This window comes from Triturus cristatus, chromosome 8, assembly GCF_964204655.1.
Source record: "Triturus cristatus chromosome 8, aTriCri1.1, whole genome shotgun sequence".
NCBI lineage: Eukaryota > Metazoa > Chordata > Amphibia > Caudata > Salamandridae > Triturus > Triturus cristatus.
The window spans coordinates 241,494,164-241,515,280 of NC_140591.1; the positions used below are offsets into that span (position 1 = coordinate 241,494,164).

Consider the following 21,117-nt stretch of genomic DNA (forward strand, 5'->3'; position numbering starts at 1 on the left):
CATACCCACTAAGAGACCGAGCTGCTACATATTTGAATAATAGCATGACTACTTCACCCATTAAGTCAGAAGCTAATATCGGGTTTGTATTTGTAAATGTAAAATCTTTCTACAAAAGTACATCTTTGGTAAATAACTTCATGGGTTGGTAGGTCACCTTTTCCCATAAATTATGCAAACAAATTAACAAACGTTCAGTACCTTGTTAAGAACATACATGCATTATCACTTCTGCAGAATACAAACATACTTCAATAACACATAGATGAACATTGTCTGTTCTGCTTTGTAGGACCACTTGGTTTCACATGGACAAAGCACTACTGTACATACGACAAGTCAAATAAAGCCTTCACTATGAGTATCTGCGAAGCAAAGTCGGGTGGAAAAGTGGTGAGTAATCAAGTTTCAGAGCATTTCATCTTCTTTACCAGGAACGTTTTTGCCCTAGGAAATTCTAAATGGATGTTTGCATTTGTTTATTTTTTCCTGCGACCAGGTTTTACTTTATGATACATTTTTTTTTCCTTTTCAGTTTTAGATTTGTTCCTTTTTTAAAGTCTCTGTGCGATGTTATAAAAGAGAATTTGTACAACGCTCCATCATGATGTTTTTTAAATGTATGACTGCAAGTTAGACTTAAACTTTCCAACCAGTTAAATTATATTTACCCACTCCATACCTTTAGCAATTACCTTGGAAACTACAAATACAGGCTTTTGCTATTCGTTATAAATGTCAACTGCACATTTCATGCAAATTTATTTGTAGGACATTGTCTTTGGGTATCGTAACTGTAGATTAATAAGCCCTCTTCCATCCTGATTCACCAAAAAATCAAAACATACTTTCGTATTTTTATTTTTGTTTGATTTTAGAGGAAATCACCAGAATTTTTCAGAAGTAGTCTGAGTAAGTTGCGATTGGTTGCCTTCATAAACGTAACCTTGCATGGATTTAGGCATCTGTACATGCCTAGCAATATTGTCATTTGCCCTTGATGAAGTTTAAAAAAGCTCCTCTCGGAAAATTAATGTGCCATTGGGAGAAATCCCTTACCCTACTTTCCCCACAAAGTGTAGGTGCACCCATCACTTCAGTGTTGAAAACCAATTTACTCCAGCCTTGTATGTTTCAGGGGTGTAACTGTGCTGTGTAAACGTTTACCATCACCCACACAGTTGCAGGTTTGTGGGTCTTCATCAACATTTCAAGGCATCCCCGGCTTGGAACTAACAGTCATGGTCCCGGGAGCAAATCTACTCTTGTGTAATGTTAGCTGCGAATATATCCCTGCACAAGTGTACATTTTATACACTTGTAAAAACGGCTTTTTTAGAGTTCAGTGAAGGATGGAAACGAGTTTGTTTTTCATGTACAAAGAAGATGTAACCCCCCACACACACATGTACTAGCACTTCAGTAACCCCCACACACATGTACTAGCACTTCAGTAACCCCCCCACACACATGTACTAGCACTTCAGTAACCCCCATACACACATGTACTAGCACTTCAGTAACCCCCCACACACATGTACTAGCACTTCAGTAACCCCCCACACACACATGTACTAGCACTTCAGTTGCTTGACAAAGTCTGTGTGCATCAATAAAATGTAGACCAAAGTTATTGTAACACGAATCTATGTCCCACGCTGTATACAATACTGCACCAGACTGAGGGCCTGAGTTAGTTCTGATTCTCGTCATTATCTGGCTTACACTGCCTAAAGCATAGCAAATTTACTTTCCATGATGCTCAAGATGTGCACAGTAGTTTGTCTTCATTGTAGCTTTTTCAAAGTATGCCTCAACATGAAGTGTTTTATTTAAGTTGTTAAACATTTAGAAAGGGTCACTTGTATATCGCCTTTGTGGATTTAAAAGCAGCATTTGACCTTATTCCCAGAAATCTGCTGTGGAAGTCCCTAAAAAACCAATGGGTCCCGAAGGAAATTCTTCTACAGATAATAAGTTTACATGAGGATAACTGAGCAAGGGTCAGATGGGGCCCACAAGGTGAATTAACTGAACCAATTAGGGTTCATAGGAGGGGTGCGTTTTAGTCCCAACTTTATTTTTGTTGTATGTCAATTACCTCTCGGGTTGTGATCATGATTCCCCTAGGCTGGGTGGGGTGCCAGTACCGGCACTCCTCTTTGCTGACGATACGATTTTAATTTCCCAAACACCGATAGGTTTGCAAAACTTAATAAATTCTTTTGGGATCTACTGCAAAGACAAGGGGCCAGAAATAAACCCCAGTAAAACTAAAAATATATATGGCAGTTAACTGTGGATAACCAGAAGATAGAGTATGTGCATGATTTTAATTACTTAAGTATCACCTTGGATTCAAAAATGACTTGGAGACCTCAGCTAGAATAAAGTAAAACTATATTACTCCAGAACACTTTCCCATTAATAAGGAAAATTGAAAGTAGTTCATCCAAAGTAGTTTCACCGGCTCTTGAAGTATACAAATACAAGGCGCAATCGGCTTCATTGTACGGGGCAGAGCTGTGGGGCCCCGTGACGAATGACACGTTCAAGGTGGGTGAAAATAAGTTTCTTAGGAAAGTACTAAGTCTCCCCATATGAACACCACTGACTCCTGTATTGATGGATTTAAATTTTCATCGTGTGGATGACCAGGCTAACTTACGACCATTATTGTTTTGGGTTCGCCTGTGGTACAAAGAAGAGCTTATCCATTATAGAGATGGCCTTGAGGAAATCCTAGGACTTAATAAAGGTGTAGGCTTGATTTGGTTAAAGCACATTCACGATTGGTTTTTAAACTGGGACTTAGGCATTTTTGGGATGAGCCGTCTGGCTTGACAACAACCTCAAAAAAGCTTCTAAAGGAAACTTATTGGTCGTTTATACATGATTCTATGTCCCATTCTTCAACTGTGGGATCTTTGACATCAAGGTTCCTCCAAATAAAAACAGTTTGGAACTTTGAGCCCTTTTTAGAGGAAATACAGCCGCAGCTAGCTAAATCTTTATACCTGAAATATCGCTATGGTATCTTGCAAATAAAGTCGAATACCTTGAAATGGGCGCCAGGCGGGGCAGAGGAGGGCAGATGTGTTTTATGTGATTTAGGTGCAATAGAGAATGAAACACATCAGCTGTTCTTCTGTTCAGCATATGTGCGATGCAGGGAGAAATGGATAAAACCGATTTGTCGCTTACTTGGTACTAGATCCTGCCATGAAGCTGAAAGACTATTACGATCTGACACCGCGCAAACAGTGGTTTTTAGCGTTAGTAGGTATTTGTTTGACGTAAGCTTAATAAGGAAAAGGGAAGGTTTAAAACTTTAGGCTGCAAAGTGAATGGAAAATTATAATTAGCCTGGCACGTGCACTTTATGATTATAATATGAAATATACATTGATTTATATATCATGTGTAAAATTCTTTTTATGAAATAAGCTTTTTAAACACTATTTTAAAGGTATTTATTTAATTGTATTGTTGTATTATTAAATGACCTGATATGCTTATTCCTCAAACCTGTTTTTTTAGAAGGGAAAATTAGGCAAATAGTACTATGTAAAATTGTATAAATTTAAAATATCTTTAGAACATCACAAAACTGGTCAGTCAAACCCATGTAGAATCCGGTGGAATTAGTAGTATTGTATTTTATTTTCAAAATGATGTACTGTGGGAATCTTTGTACTGTTTTATTCTTCTGAAAAACTTTTATGCTTTCATCAACCAAAATAAAGATTAAATGAAATGAAGTTGTTAAATTGTGCAGTTGGGAGGCCAGTTTTGCAATTAAGTAACTCTGAATCATATTTATCTTACATGTTGTTGAGATAAATGCATTCGAATGTTTTGAAATTCTGTTTTTGACTTTTCCATTATTTTCCTCTTTTGTAGCAGAATGGTCTTGTTCCCTGTCCACCCGAAGTATTCAAACTGAAAACCTGCATACGGCGGAAAACGGATTCTATAGATAAACGTTTTTGTTTTGATATAGAAGTTGTTGAAAGGTCAGTTCTTAGTTCCTCACTCTTTGGTTCTTTGCTTTGCTTATTGAGCATGTTTGAATTCACATTCGATGTCTTTGAGGTAAAAATGTAGTTAAAAATCCAACACTCAAAAAACACTAACACCTCATGAGAGATGTGTATTTTATGAAGTTTTACTTAAAACAAGTAACAGGGTTGAACTCCCTACTTAGCTGTAACATAATATTGAATTTCTGTAACTCTCATTTACTCACTGACAAACATTTTGTGAAATGGGCCCAATTAGATAAAAAAAAGCCAGTTATTTTCAGTACACCAAACTATGTTTCTACCAATGGTTGTATAAGCAATTACGTATAGTGCTAACCTCTGTATTTCAGAAGGAAACAGGGATATTTACCAGACAAGAGAAAGGCAACGAAGACAACACGAGATCTGTACCATAAATCTTAAGATGAGCAATGCATTGGCATACATATGTTGAGAATGGGGAAATCAAATGTTGCAGACATGAAACCACAGGCTGGGAATGGCAATACAGAACTGGGGAGGAAATAACCATGTTGATGAACACATGAAATTTTAGAAAATAGGTATGATAAGAAATGCATTGAGGGTGTCTGAGGGGGAGTGCAGGGTTAATGTTCCTTTGTAGACAAAGATAAGACACTTGAGTGGGTGTTCCTTCCAGCAGAAATGAAAGAGGTGAACAGAATTGCGAAAAACCTGATAAAACATAACAAAGCAATACAACTGATGCATAAGAATAGGAAATCTTTGGAGACTAAGTTCAAAGGGTACTTGGGACACCGCACTGGGATTCCCATGCCCAGTCTTGTTGAACCTATGGGTATTAGTAATTAGCAAATGCAAGATTCCTTGTCATTATGAGGTTTCCACTAAGAAATGGGGAATTACCACATGAATTTCTTTTTGCATATCTCACGCTCCATATATTGCTTGATATTGGGAAACGTTCTTCATCTTCATGTGCCTCAATTTCAGTCACAGAAGAAATCTTGTAGTGTATAACCTATACAGCATTTGCATTGCCCTACCTATGCCCCACCAATGCCTCATGTCATGGCTCATGTGGGAGAGGCATTGAAAGAAATGTCAGACCCCTTCTGCCATTACTCTGCTCTCCTTATTGCGCTGTTTCTTCTTTCAACAGAAAGCCCAAATAACAACTTTCATTTGCTTGATTCATTGCTCAGGTTGTTCAAACCCTCTACTGCTATTTCCATATCAATTCTTCCTATTTTGCTCTACACCATATACAATATTTTACCTCAACATAGACTTAGTGGTGCTGCTTTCACTCCCAATTGTTCAACTACCAAACCCTGTCTCCTGCACCAATGCCATTCTTGTTACCAATTTTGTGATTTTGAGCTTTTTATACTTACCTAAATATGATAACTGTGCTACTCTGCCTTTATACAAGACACATTGATCCAGTCGTCTCTGTTTCCTCTCTCTTTACTATATTTCTTAGCCATTCATTATCTTTTTCCCACTGCCATTAAACATGCCACTATTTTAGCTCTTTTTAAACCAATCAGTTTGGGCTTCAGTAAGTCATATCAAGTCTCTTCTGTGTATCCTGTCTTAACGACTACAAGCAGACAAAGCCCGAAGCAATGCCAGCTTGCAAGTATTAGTAACTTCCAGGGGACATTTTGATATATGAGACCAACAAAAATTAAATCTACAAGTTATTTCTTTTTATGGGATGTTCAAGAAATCTTCAGTACAGGTCTCTTGTGATCCCTGCAAGTAGGGTAAAATATTGTGGAGTGTTCTTTACAAATAACCCAGTCTTTAGGGGGCCAGCTCACCGCACACACCAGGGTCCAGTCCATTTTAGATTCCAACACTTTAAGGTAACTGCATAGTCCACACAGTCTAGAAGCTCCCTCTGGCTTCCAGGACCCAGTCCAATCAGCAGCTAGCAATAGAAAAAGTCCTTCTTTGGGCAAGCACCCTGTTCCAGCAAGCCCATTCATCTAATTGCATGAAGGGAAGAACTGGAAGCTGGCTGGTTTCAACCCTGGAACACATTATTTCTATCATAGGACTTCAGGTGGAAGGTTCTGCAAACTTCAAAGATGTTTTCTCTATAGCTGCAGGAGAAAACATTTCAATTGTGTTCTTACTTCAGATTTAGAACTATTAGGAACATGGTGAGACAGAGGTGTTTAGGGAATCCTCCTATTGTACCATTGGTAAAATACATTCTAGACTCTTTTAAAAATATACCCCACATCTAAAACTTTCACTTTGACTTCTGAATGACATAAGACATGTTATATCCAATTTACATTTAGGCTAGCCACAGGAATGTCTGGGAAAAGTTTAAAGTGGAGGAGCATTTGCTGCCTGGAAGAGAGCAGTCCCCCAAAGATGCATTCTCCCTCAGACACCACATATTCCTCCGAAAAGTACAAATGCAGAATTTATTTGCATGTAAAAATAATAGATTTTTAATTCTTCAGATTTAAGCAGCCAGTTAATCTAGAAACCGCTTTCAAGTAAATAGAACTGGAAACAACCATTGGTAAATATATTAGTGTAGTATCCTGTATGTGTATTTATCTTTCTCTCCTGTTCCTTTCTCCTTAGCTGCTTAGCTAGTTTGAATGTGCTGCGTGGAATGTTGGTGTGGTGATGATGAATGTAGTTTTATTACATAAGTCTTTATCCCATCCTCGTCGACAAAATGTAATGATGAAGTCCATTAGCCGAAGTCCAGTTAAAGATGGTTTATTTAGTCTTAGTTACAGGTTCGAAACTTCATGTTGAGCAGCCCCACTAGGAGCAGCCTGCCTGCTGCTCTGCCCATACTCCAACTGTCACACCTCACCTCACAGGAACCCAAACTTTCCATTCATCATCACCACACGAATATTCCACGCACCACATTCACACTGGCTGGCAGTGATAAAGGGATCGCTCGGGTTCGATGTAGACAAACAACGTGTATCCCAAAGTATTGTGGTAATGCAGCTAGTGTGGAGAAAGTCATCTTTGACCACACGTCGTTTCTAAAAAGCAGTTAATGACCTCCAACAATGTTGTGTCAGTAAGCCAATTGCGGGCGATGCGTTTTGGCAGTTAACACGTTCTTTCAAAATAAAGGGATGTGTTCCAACAGAATCAATGTCCAGCAAACCAAAAGTGTGGGTGCTTCCTTTACAAGAGATATGGTGACTTGCACACCAGCCGCCTCCACTTCAGAAAGGAGGGGACCGGCCTGCAGCAGAAGTTTGTCTCAAGTAAAAATAATGTTTTGGAGAAGATGGGACTGGTCAAGGACCCACGCTGTCTGTGATTTGCTGAGCCGCATGTGGATTTTCTGCATTTGGCATGGGTGTTCCCTCAAGTACGTGACTTCTGGGCGACAGTGTTTAAAGACATTACCAATTTCCCCGACCATGCCTTGGAGGGCTCGCCTCTTGTTGCCCTGTTAGGATAGGTCAAGGAGATCCCCCCTGATGTTTATCGGCTAACAGCGATGCTACTTCTGCTTGCCAAACGCAGGGTGGTTGTGCGATGCAGCATTGTGCTAGGTAATGCTAGATGCATACTGGGGTCTGAAGCCTGCCCAAGCCTGACCTAGAGACATCTGGTCTCCCCTAAGGTATTATCTCAGAACACTCAGTGATTCGATAGAGGACACCCCCTGTCATGACGTTCTCACATAGGGGACTTCACAACCTGTTTTTCCCCCTGCTTGATGTCTATTCGTTTCTATACCCCATTGTGGTCAGTGGGTGCCTTACTAATTTGATTTGAACAGATGTGTTTACTTCAGCTCTAATCATAATCCTACAGGAGCATCATCCCTGAGTGGCCACGTTATTTTTCTATCCCTTGGTTGTCTCCTTCTACCCTTCCTCTCCCGCTTCCCCCGCTGCTTATTTCTCTTGCAATTTACAAATGGATACCATACCCAGCGGGATAGATATGCTAAGTTATGTAAATGCATTTTGTCCCATCACAATGTCTGTTGTAAAATTTAATAAATACATAATGAACATTTAAAAAAAAAAAAAGAATGTTTTGGTGTTACTTCACTTCCACAGGAATATGATGTTGACCAATGCCCAGGTTGCTTGGCACCCGCAGACCTAGTGTGAGTCATGGCGTGTAGGGCTGAGTGGTGACAGTGCGTCGCCGCTAAGGAACTGCCGTGTCCTAATGCCGGCAGTGCCAACGAGTGCGCTCCTCACAGAAACTGCAGAACCCAACACTCTCTCATGGGGAAAGCAGTTGATCAGCCCACTCGACCCCGGCAGTAGCTCAGCCCCTAATTCCTTCTCTACCTGGAGTTTGAAGCATCGCCCGCAGCGTGACTCTGAAGCACAGGCCGCCCTCAAGCGGGCTTCACAGAGAGGGGGAGCCTTTGAGACCCTCAGCAAGGCATCCGCGGTAGACGACAAGCACGCTTCAAATGCTTGCATGCAGGGAGAAATAGGTAAAAATAAACAGGAAACGAGGTGCATATGAAATGGAATAAAAGAAGTTCCACCTACCAATGCAGATGAAAAGGAGTACTTAGGCCTCAGAAGACTGAGAGAAGCATACGAGGAACAACAGTAAAGGGTATGCTACAGCCAATAGAAACAGAGGCAAAGTACTGAAGAGCACTGAAACCAATGAAAAGCAAGGGTGGGATGTCAACCTCTTTTAAAATTTATATTAAATACAATAAATTTCACAAGCACAGCTCAAGCACTGTGCAGGCGAAACCTAAATAGGACCATTCAGATCCTAATAGCTGAGGAGGTTCAATGCTCTGCTTCCTTATTCTGCTCTTTGTCAAATTACACCTTTGAACTGGCAGTCGTATCTCAGCTCACAGCAGACCAGGAGCACATGTTAATTTAAGTTTCTCTCTTATCCAATAGTGTCACTTTTTCACGGTTATTATCCCTGGCTAGAAAAGTATTATTCCACATTCCGTACAGCAAACCAAATCTAATTCTTAATTTGTGCAGTAAAGTCAAAATTATCCATCAATGTAAAAATGATATTACCGGCTAACACCAGATCTGCAATAATAACTAACACAGACTTATTATTTTTAAAAACATTGTCAGTCTAACTTAATTTTTTTAATCAAACATACGTTGTTCAGATCCAAGGAAATAATACATTTTGTAGGGTAGCATAGCTGTAACTGGGCGCACACTTTGTAATAATACAGTTAATCTAAGTGTCACACGTGGTAGAACTACCTTGATGCTGCAGGTGAAATAGTTGTTTTTGAAGGAGCATACAGTGCCCAAGGTCGGTTTAACAATCCTAGCGACTCAATACCTTGTTTATCATTTTCAAAATTGATCATAAGTGGGAATGTCTACCAAGGAAGATGAATGTCCTGCCTTGATATTGTAGGAGGTTTCTTATTTAATTTTAGGATGCGTTTCCAGTAGGTTCCCAATGTAGGGTGATGTTATTCGTAAATAAGCTTCACTCCCTGGGGCATTGCGCATCGGAGAGAATGTGTTATCAACGCTTGTCAGCCCTCATCATATTGCTCAGAATATAATCTTTTAGTAGAGATACTGCTAGGTTTATATACATGTCAGAATGCAATAGCAAAGACAATGACTCACACGTCTGTAGTTTACTGTCAGATCCTCTCTCATGCAAGTGCGGTTCGCTGGAGCTTTAATGCAAATTACGACACATTACGCGATTTGACTAAGTCAAGGATTTTGGCCTATTGTGGATTATGTACAAATGAAAGACCTGTTAAAGGTTTGAATAGAAATATGGAAAAAATAGTTGGTTAATAATTCTCTAGACCAAGGTGGATCTGAATAACACAATTTCCAGATAATCATCAAAATGAGTGCCCTCAATCTGTGGCTGCAAAAAAACAGAAAAGCTGCAAAGGTTTGCAGAAGTATTGCTTACATTGCAATTTAAATTCCCCCCACCCAAAATGACAGATAATACGGAAGTTGGTTGTAAGCACAACATGTTGTGCCTCAGTGTGTTAAATCTAACATTGAAGGTGTACAGAGCTGTCCTTTAACATATCAGTGCTGACCTAGTTCTTCCCGGACATCAGAGCCTTCCCATGCAGTCCACAACAGGCTCTTATTTAATGTTTTCCAGCATAATATTTTAGAAAAACGAAGCTTGCCCCGTTTCGCCTGAGTTTAGCCTGTCCTACAGACATCATGCTGCATTGAAGACTAGCGCAATTCGCAACACATTATTGTTGTAAATGTGGCTACTGTTTCAGTGTTATACATTTTATTTGTTATGGGTTTCAAATAACACATTCATATTTCATTCAAACATATCTATCCCATCATTCACTTAGCATCAATTTGCCAGCATTATAAAAGTTAATTAAAACTGAAAATCAGATTCAGGGTTATGCACATTCATTAACATATATATCTGAAATATTCACAAACTCCTGTGCGACCCCTTTCCTTTTCAGGAAGGGATTGCAACGCACCCAAAATTGGTTTCTCGAGTAGGGTAAATTTATATTTAATACTGCAGGTTTTCCAGCTCTGCCTCCAACATGGAGAATGGATTTTCTGGTCTCCTGTTGTAACAGTCGGACTGATGTTATCACTGACTTTATATCTCACGCGCTGGTGGCGTTCCTCTAGCGACCAGCGCGTGATATTGGTTCTGCCATATTATTCACTTCGTGTATATCTTTGAATGCCCTCTGATCTCTAGCATGGAGCGTCGCCGCTGCAGGGTTCGGGGAATACTGTTAATGATTATCCGGACGGCTGTATGGCTGGACGCTCCGTGTGACGGGTGGATGGATTGTGAATAAACTACTACTACTTCAACCAATATCGTCTACTTGTATGAATCCAACCTTGTTTCATCTGGCGATGACTGGGAGTCCTCCACCCGCATGCCCACGCCCGTACCTCGCACCGACTTTGAAGTTGATCGCGGAAAAGCGAAGATTCAATTCGAAAGAATTTTACCTGCAAGTAGGTCCCCTCCTATAAGGTACGTGTGCCAGTTGGTCATCGGAGCTTCCGGATTTGCCTGTGGTAGCCAGCGCAAAGTTCGCACTTGGTAGCGTTTAAGACTTCATCAGAGCCAAAGCGTGTCACACCCCTACTGCGGACGTCATCACGTTACAGTACGCGACGCCATCTTGGATTGGGCTCACGTACGTGTAACATAATTGACTATGCAGCGTTTAGCCTCGCTTTGGATTTAATTCCGTACAGTCAGTTTATCTACCCGACGACACACTCATCAATTTCTAATACATGCGCATTCTACAAACCACATTACTCGACGACACGCACGTCTTGGTCAATTTCATACGCGTGTTGTCAGCCCTAGGTCACGACGATACGCACGTCATTTTGTTTTATTCAAATTTAAAGAGACATTAGCATTTTAGTGGATACCAGGCTGTTTACTGAAACTTTACATTTAATATGGTTATTGTTGCAAGTGTATAACTATGCAATATTATTCTTTTTCAGTGTTACTTCCATAGCTATGTGGTTACAGGTTATTTTTGAACAAAATGTAAAAAATTTAATTTCTTTTCAAATTTAAGTGAAATTGGAGCGCGTCCAGACAAAGTTTCAGCGACGCGCACGCTTCTGATCACCTTTCATTATTTATTCATCGGTTAGCATATTTAAACAAGATTTCAACTCCGGAGTTTACAGTCAGCAATTTTCTTGAATTAATTAAATAACTATGGCCCCAAATATCAACCCTATCACTCAACCCCCACCCTCTTGAGCTAACCAGGCAGTCCACCTATCATCTGGAATGAATGGTTCAGACTTTTCGAAAACCATTTAGTAGCAATAGACGCTGCAGACTATTCAGCAGCCCGCAAGTTCGCTTTATTATTTGGTTGCCTAGGGCAATGCGCTCAAAGAATCTTTGACAGTGTAGTCCCAATTCCTCCTCCAGCTTCCCAATCTGGTGACAGTCAATGGAATGTGTATCTAGAAGCTGTTGCTCGCCTTAAAAAGCAATTTTCAGATGAACCAAACATCATGCTTGAGCGCTACAACTTCTACAAAAGAAAACAAAAATAAGATGAAAAAGTAGAAGAATATATTTCAGCTATCTCACGCGCTGGTGGGGTTCCTCTCGCGACCAGCGAGTGAATTTGTTTCTGCCATGTTATTCACTTCGTGTATATCTTTGAATGCCCTCTGAGCTCTAGCATGGAGCGTCGCCGCTGCAGGGTTCTGGGAATACTGTTAATGATTATCCGGGCGGCTGTATGGCTGGACGTTCCGTGTGACGGGTGGATGGATTGTGAATAAACTACTACTACTTCAACCAATAGCGTCTACTTATATGAATCCAACCTTGTTTCATCCTGTCACACACCTGCCATCTTTGGGGCGGATAAAAACACCTTACAGGAGCTCTACAGGACTTTAAGCAAGGTATATCAGTGCGCCCCTTGAGCTTGGTGAAGGAAACTGCTGAGTCACGTAAAACCACAGAATGACTTGGAAAAATTAAGAAGTCTTGCTTTAAATATTCGTGCAATTGTAAAGTGAAAAGAATTGTAATTCTTTGGCAGGCAGGGACATCCTGTTGGTGTTTTTTGCCGTATCGTTCATACAAGTTTCTGTTGGAGACTTCTACTCTATTTATAAATCCTCCCTTGCCAAAAGGAGTCCATTTATCCTAACATGTTTTACAGACAAAGCACCTAACCCGCACAAAGAAAGATATTATCAAAAAATAGCCGCGTCTTATCCGTAAGTTTATCATTATGACAAACGACGTCTTGACTCCACGTCATGATGATTTGTGTGAGTCATTCGGTTCTATCCCTTCCATACAGAGCTTTTCATGTTTCCTATTGTGCTCCAGCAAATGCAATAGAATGCCTTTTTAGGCAATGTGAGGAGAAAGTTTAAACACCAAATTAGTCATGCCTAAAATTCAAACACTCACGTTTTTGATACAGTATTAATCAGTGAAATGCAGGGATGTGACAGTGCAAGGGCTCAACTTTGCCGCAATTTATTTTAAGTTAGTCCGAAAATGTGTACTTTTCACAGTAACTTTGCACTAGAAAAAAATTGCACTATTTTGCTGCTTGTTCTTATTCATTAATTAGGATTTATTTGTTGAGATCTCTGTGACTCGTTTAAAGTGATTTATAAATTTAACGTTTATTTTGATTTCATAAATTGTTTTCTTTTTTTTTTGCTTTGGTTTGAAAGTGTTTCTGTGATATGAAATGGGATTACATCTTTTTGCACCGTCCTGTATAGCAGAAGCAGCAAAAATGGAACACATGGATTTACTTTGTTCTAGCATAAAGTTTCTTTAAATTAATTAAGGATGATGCTGCAGACAATTCTTTCAGATTTTGATGATTAAACAATCTCAAAGGGCCCGATTCACAGAACTAACTTAAGACAAAATCCTAAACTTACTACAATTTTGGTATTCACAGAAGGCACTTACTCATTTTGGTATTCACATAAGGCACTTACTCATCAATGAGTAAGTGCCTTCTGTGAATACCAAAATGAGTAAATGGTAGTAAATTTAGGAATGTGTCTTAAGTTAGTTCTGTGAATCGGGCCCAAAGCTTTTAAAACCTTTATTAATGGTCAGGTGTATTTTATGATGTTTTAGGCATAATATGAAGCATCATTTGGCTGGTTTGGAACTGTAGTGTTTGCTCTGATAAGGGGTAAAACTGAGCTTAGCAGGCATACTAGTGATGTTATTTAGTCTGAGTGCTCTTTATTGCACACCTGGGCTTTTTGCCAGATGGAATTTGCATGTCACAGGGCTCCTTGTTTATTTGTGTATTTTTATGTCAAAGAGATTGCAGTGACTGTAAGTGGCCTCTGATAACAGAGAGAGGGCTATTGCAGAAGCTGAGCTTGGGTTAAGATGTGAGGAAAAGAAAGTTACTTCCTTCTGTTCAAAAGGTTTACGATTGTTTCCAGTTAAACAACAAAATACTTTACATTGTTCTACATCACACATATGACAGAATACACATCGTCTTGCAACATTTTTTACACCTAACCTACATTAAAATCCTAAAAACATCTTTCTCGTTAAAAGCATCTTCTTTGATTGTGGACTTTATCAAGGTGTCACCTAGCTCTGCCAATGTAGGAATTATAAAGAGGTAAGGCTTAGTTCTGCACATACAACTGACTGGAATGAAGTCTTAGCTTCCTGCATCATTTATGGAAGTTACAGAAAAGACCCTTTACTTTGCCATGGACCACAGGCACCTGCGGCCAGATGGACATGAAAAGCTCTTACATCTACACCAGTGCACATATTCTGAGGCAGGAGTACAGGTTTTTAGAGTTTTAGAAACGTACAAACATTAACAGTAGCATGGTTGGAAAGCTGCACCAGCTGCTGTTTTCTAGGAGTACCACTGGGACTGTCATGTAACATCTGCTCATCTCCAAGTCAAACATATAAGCACAGTACACATCCGCATTGGTAAAAGGCAGTCAGTTCTGAAATTCACATTTCTTTCTTTTTTAACCCTGGGTAATATCCAATGGAGAAGTCCCTGCCTTTGGATCCTCTGACACTTTGGGGTATTCTGTCCCCATTCCAACTTTTGAAGGGGTATAAATAAAGGTATTTGCTGGAGTAAACCTCTAACCATTTCCCGGGTGGGAAAGGATAGGAGCGGGATTGTGAATGCCTACAAGCTCACAAGCTTGTGTGAGTTCACAAACTGTCAAAGCAAATCACTCCCTGAGCCAAATTTATTCCCCACCTCCTGTGTGGGGTTTACTACTGAATATATTTCTGCAGTGCTGTGCGGTGTTGGAGCATTACGCTTTAGTCAATCTCAGCCTCCGACTCTTGTCCCCCCCACCTCTCTTACCCCTTTTGATGTTTTGTTTCTCCGTTCACTCTGTAAATATGTAATATATTATACATTGTCCAAGCCTAATCGCTGGTAAAATGTAATCCTGAGTAAATGTACTATTTGTATATATATATATATATTATCATTCACCGTGCATCCAAGCGCGTGTGCACTCCTTCCATGAATTAACACCAACGTTCGATTACTTGAAAGAATTTATTTAATTTCCATCAAGCCAAAAGGCAAACCCAACACGTTTCGGCAAATACCGCCTTGCTCATATATATAACTCTAACCCCTAGTATATGTAGTAGACCTTTGTACTTACTACCATTCCTATGTGATTTTAGAGTTTATCCGTTTGTATCTCTTCCTTGAGTGACTTTACAACTTGTACAGTTGCAATTTTTTCAGTTTGTATCTCTTATGTAACTCATGTAATCCAAAGTCCTTATGTAACGCAACTGGTTCTTTTGTAAAGCACTCTGACACCTTCGGGTAATGTTCGCGATATAGAAAATCGCATTAAATAAATAAATAAATAAATAGTAAAACATTTTGCTCCTGCCGGTATTTAATGGGGAATTTTTGACATTATGCAGACTTCTCAAGTTTTACTGAAATCGTTAAGGTGACTATTAATGAAGACATCTCTGATTTAGTACGCGTGTTTAGTTTGTACGATCACTTTGTACCTCTGTTTGCAGATTACCGGAATTTGCCAATCACCTAACAGTGTTTATCTTTTTTGATTTGTCAAAGTAGCACTTGGAAATGATACAGTACTTGTTTTGTTTCTTCAATTCGTTTTCATAATTTAGAGGTTTTGATCTGTGATTAAAATTATGAAGTTCTCTAGTGATTAGCAATGCTCTATTACTTACCGGTAATCTTCATTACTCCTGGTCCCGTTGTTCTCGTCCCATTCATACCTAATGGAGATTACCATCTCCCGACAGAAAAAAAGATCAGAAGAATGCTGGGACACTAACCCCGCCCCTCCCACTGGGAGTACATAAGGGGCACTTACCCAGCATTCCTCCTGAACAACCAAGCCCACAAGGAAGGCCGGCCGTCCGGGAGGGAGGGCGGGGCGTATGAATGAGACGAGGACAACGGGACCAGGAGTAATGAAGATTACCGGTAAGTAATAGAGCATTACCTGCAGGTCCCTTATGTCCTCGTCCCCTTCATAACTAATGGAGAATACCAAAGCAGAAAAGCCGGCCTTCCCAAACAAAACAAAAGCCAACCCAGGAAACCAAACCAAGGCAGCCAACGCAGGAAGCAAAGGCAGAACCGGCGGAAAACCCCAGGCAGAGCACCCAGACAAGAGGGAGCCCCCCCCAGCCGGGACGCACCCCACAAAAGAATGGAAGAACAGCCGGAAGACCAGGCCGGCAACCCACAGAGGCCAACCAGCCCACAGCAGGAACACCCCACCGCCAACCACAGAAGGGGAGAGCACGGACCCACAAGCCAACCGAGGCAAGACAGAACAAAACAGCGAGGCGGCCACCCAAAGAGGAACAAACCCCCAGAAGCCAACCCACCAGGCCCCAAGAGCGAGAAGGGAGCAGACCCAGCAGGGACCAGAACCCCAGAGGACGAAAACCGACCAGGCAAAAAGGAACCCGGGAAGACAAAGAAGAAAAGGGAACAAGAGGAACACATGAACCCAAGAACACAGCCCCAGCAGAAACCCCAACCGGGAAACCGGGGAAACCAGAGCAGGAAGCCACAGCCCGAAGAAGGCACACCCCAAACCACAGAGAAGGAGAGCAACGGAACGGGCAAACGACCCAGAGAACCCAAGACCACAGCAAGGGAACCCCAAGGGAGCCAACACCAGCAGCAGACAAGCCCAACCAGAGACAGGCCAGGCAGAGACGACCCCAAACAGCCCAATCCGAGGGCCAACAACACAAAAAGGCCCCAAAGGAGCGGGACAGGCCCAAACAACACAGCACGGTCAAAAGCAGGGCCCGAGCAGGGGAAAACACCCAGGGCAGAAAACGGCCACCAAGGACATTGCAACCGGGAAGCCAAAACCGAGCAACCCAACCGACCAGAAGGACCCAAAGGCCCAACCCAGAACCGGGGGAAGGCACAAAGAAGGAAAGGCCCCAGCAGAGCACAGACCAGAGAGCAAACAGCCCCGGCGCCGCCCAAACGAAATCCCCAGAGCAGGGGAAAACAGAAGCTGAGGACAGACCCAAACAGGCCCAACCAGAGCCAAGAGGCCACACGGGGCAGCAGCACGCAACACCCGCCAGGACCCGAACCCAACAGCAGAGGAACCAGCCACCCCACAGGCAGAAAAGACACCAGCAAAGAAGTGGCAGGCCAAACAAAGAACCCCCAACACAGCCCCAGCAAGTGGCCCAGGACAGCAGCAAGAGCGCACCCAGGCAACGCCGAGCAGGACCAAAGAAACGGAAACCCGCAAACCAGCCAAGATCCGGATCCAACAGGGAGGAAGGCCCAAAGGAACAGGCAACCACAAGGAGCCACCGCCGAAGGCCAAGCAAAAGCAGCTGCAAGCCAGCAGACCAGGAGAGACCGAAACACGGCCCCTGGAACAACACCAGCACAGGGAAAAGCGGAGGCACAACCCCAGCCAAAAAGAAGCACCAGAAAAGGCAGGGACAAGCACCCCCCTCCACAGTGAACCAAGCCAGAGGAAAACACCGCAGGCCAGAAGAGACCCAGCGAAGGCCAACCGAACCCGGGAAGCCAACCAGGCAACAAACAAAGCCCACCCAGAAGCACCACTGACACCATACGAGACCAGAGGAAGCAGGGAGGAAAGGCCAAAGGGAGAGGCACAGCCACCAGCCAAGAGGTCAAACACAAGACACCCCAGAGGAAGCAAGAACCAACCCAGGCAACAGAGCAGGTGAAGTGGCCAGAACCCCACACAGCCACAGGGACCAGAGAGTGCCGACCAGGGCCCCCAAAGCACACCAACCAGGGGGACAGACACAAAAAGGGGGCCAGACCAGCACCACAGCGCCCACCAGCATCCCGGGAAGCAGAAAGAGGAGAAAACCCCAACCGGAAACCCAGGCGGACAACCCCAAACACGAGAGCAGCCGCCCCCAGGGAGCAAAGGCCACAGGAAAAACACAAGAGGCCAGGACCAGCAACCCTGAGGCATAGGACATAGCCAAGAAACCCTAGCAACCCACCGGAACGCAAGGGCCAGCAGACCACTAGGGCAAAAACGCAACACAAACCAGTGCGCCAAGAAGAGCCAGGCCGAAGCGCAGGCAACGCGACACGGAACAGAACCGCGAGAGCCAGGACAGCAGCAGGAAGACCGAGACAACAACCAGCACCACAGCCACACAGACACAACCTCCAGGAGAAGCAACGGGCAGAGACCCACCGAAGCCAACCAGAGGAACCGGGGCCCAGAGTACCACCACAGAGACACAGGGAATGCCAAGGCCAGGCCAGGTCCGAGAGCAGAAGAGACCAGGTCAGCAGGAGCGAAACCCCAGCCTCCACACAGAAGAACAAAGTATGCGTGGGACAGGCAAGGTCTCCACAAAGGAAACACACCACAGCAACGGAACCAGACCCAACGCCGAACTGAGGGAGCCCCACAGACAGGCAGAAGATGAAAACAGGGCAAGGAACCAAGCCCCGGCAAGGGCTCCCAGAGCAACCAGGCCCGGACAGAGCACAACACATCCCAAAGCACCCCGTACCCGGGAACATCAGCCGAGAAGGAGCGCAGGGACACGAAGACCCAACGGAACGCGCCAAAAGGAAACCCAGCACCACGGGCAACCAAAGAGGCGGGAAAACAGTCAGCAGAAGAACAAGGCACCCCCACCGGACCACCAGGGAACAGGCGCCGGCAGGAGCCTGCGGGGGAAGGAGGGCCACGAACACCCACCAACAACAGGGGAACAGAGTTAGTGGCAGGCAGCACAACAGCGGAGCCGCTGGGGGAGCGCCACAGCACAGCGCAACATGCCCGGCAGCAGCGGGGCACCCAGACCAACCCCAATGACTGGCCAGACCTGCAGCAACACCAGCACGAAAGAACAGTACACAGAAACCATGCCAGAACGACAAACAGCAACCAAGGCCAAGCCGGGCAAAGCAGTGCCCAAGGACCCAGTCAGGAACGCAGCTGCAGCAGCCACAAACAGCAACGGCCACAAACAGCAACGCAGACCGTGAAGAAGCCGGCAGCAGCACACCCCCAACCAGGAACAAAGCCGAAGACACACACAACCCAGAGAAAGGCAGCAACACCGCCAGAGGTCGAGGGGGGTGGGTGTCGGAGGGGAGGGAAAAGGCAAAACACCACGCTGCACGAAACAATGCTGGCCGACAGGACCCACCACAGCAGGAGGCAGTACCAAAGGAACAGAAACCCAGACACGCTAGGGAGAAGACCCCGCCAGGGCAGGAGCCAGGAAAAAAGGAAAGCGCGCAGCGCAGGCAGGCCGAAGCCCAACCGCAAGCCACGAGCAACACCCCACGCCGCCCACAACACCAAGGAGAAGCGGGGGCCACCAGACAACAAGGCCCCCACCGGCAGCCGCAGGCAAACACACCCACAGAGCAGAAGCACCGCAGCGCACAGGAGGTGGGGAACAGAAGTAAAACAGGCAGGGAAACTAGAAACCTGCAAGCAGCACTCACCCGGAGCGGGGGCCAACCCCAGAAACAAGGCCCCCACTCCAATCGCCCATCAGGATATATTCCAGTGGCAGGGCACATGCTTCGCATGGAAGAGTCCCTGGGTCAATCCCCAGCAGCTCCAGGAGTCTCCGCTGCGTCACACGAACATTCCCAGAATGTAACGAAAAGCCACACCGCAAAGCGGGACTCACCCGGGGGGGCCGCAAACAGCCACAAGGCCCCCCCACACCGTCCGGGAACCAGGAAGCCGCCGCCAGACCTCAAAGGCAGCAGAGCGTCAGCAGGAACCAGGAAACCAGCTCGAAATCCACCGGCCAAGCCCCAGGAAGACGAGCCTCCAGTAACCCAGAAGGACCCGGAAGGACCCGGGAGGCCGACTCACCAGCCGCAAAGGGCCCGTCAGAAACCCCACACAGGGGAATCAAAGAGCCGGCCGAGAAACCAAGCCTCCCAGCAAGCCCAGCAGGCCGGGAGGCAAGGAACCAGACACCCCAACCACACAGCCAGGCAGCCGGATGGGGTAAAACAGGAACAGAAGCCACTCAAGCCCAGCAGGAGCAGCACCAGCATCCACATCAAGACTGTCGACAGACAGAAAAAAGAACAGGAGGAATGCTGGGTAAGTGCCCCTTATGTACTCCCAGTGGGAGGGACGGGGTTAGTGTCCCAGCATTCTTCTGATCTTTTTTTCTGTCGGGAGATGGTAATCTCCATTAGTTATGAAGGGGACGAGGACCTGGAGGTAATTATGTCATTAGCTTGCACTACTATTTATCCTGTGTAGAACATCTTTATTTAAAATTAAATACATTGACACCTATTTATATTCACAATTAAAATGTATGTATTTTATATATCTCTTTCTGAACTTTAGACCTGGTATCATTACTCTGCAAGCACTGTCTGAAGCAAACCGGAAGCTCTGGCTGGAAGCAATGGATGGCAAAGAACCTGTAAGAAATGTTTTGGTATTTTTATTCCATAAATGTCTTTCGTCAAATTTACACTAACTGGTGATATTAACACCTATTAGTTTATGTTTTTGCATTTTTAAAATGCTGCAACTTTAGCAATGCAATGTGATCATATTTAGTAGTTTACACATGATTATTGTGGCATGAAGTGTGAGGACATTTTATTCTGTGGAGACCTTATAGGTGCTGGAAGTCCCTTTATAACTTAAGCTGATTTGGCAAGTCGCTAGACTCTAAGAAAAAATGGGGATCAGTGCCAAATAATTATTTAATTTAACTTAATGTAGTATAGATGATGAAAACAGTCCTCAATACATTAAAAAACAAAAGACACTTTTCATAGAAGTGCAAATGCATTAGAAATAGCAACCAATCTTTAAATAGCACAATTGGAACGCTGGGATACCATATGGGAGGATGCCAACAAGTATACCTCTCTTTGAACTGATTAAACGATTTTGTGGGCAGTGAGTTACTACTTTTAGAGAAGGTGACAGTTTTCACCAACAAGTCCCTTACTGTACACCCTAGTATCAACATGCCTTGATTGATTCGGCACACTGGAAGGCTCTTGAGGTAATCAGTTGTGTTTAGTCTTGCTGCTGAGAACTTAGGGGCTGAT

The 21,117-nt window shown here is 43.7% G+C and overlaps 1 protein-coding gene across 3 annotated transcripts in view; it reads left to right on the forward strand.

The window, feature by feature from the left end:
• ARHGAP42 (Rho GTPase activating protein 42) overlaps positions 1 to 21,117 on the forward strand; it is a 609,563-nt gene that overhangs the window by 463,135 nt on the left and 125,311 nt on the right. For 2 of the 3 annotated variants that reach the window (XM_085621436.1, XM_085621434.1), the window contains exons 9-11: positions 293 to 393; positions 3,904 to 4,016; positions 20,396 to 20,474. In XM_085621436.1, the coding sequence (XP_085477562.1) occupies positions 293 to 393; positions 3,904 to 4,016; positions 20,396 to 20,474 (293 nt within the window). The remainder of the gene's footprint in view (positions 1 to 292; positions 394 to 3,903; positions 4,017 to 20,395; positions 20,475 to 21,117) is intronic. The other variant, XM_085621435.1, reaches the window with a different exon arrangement.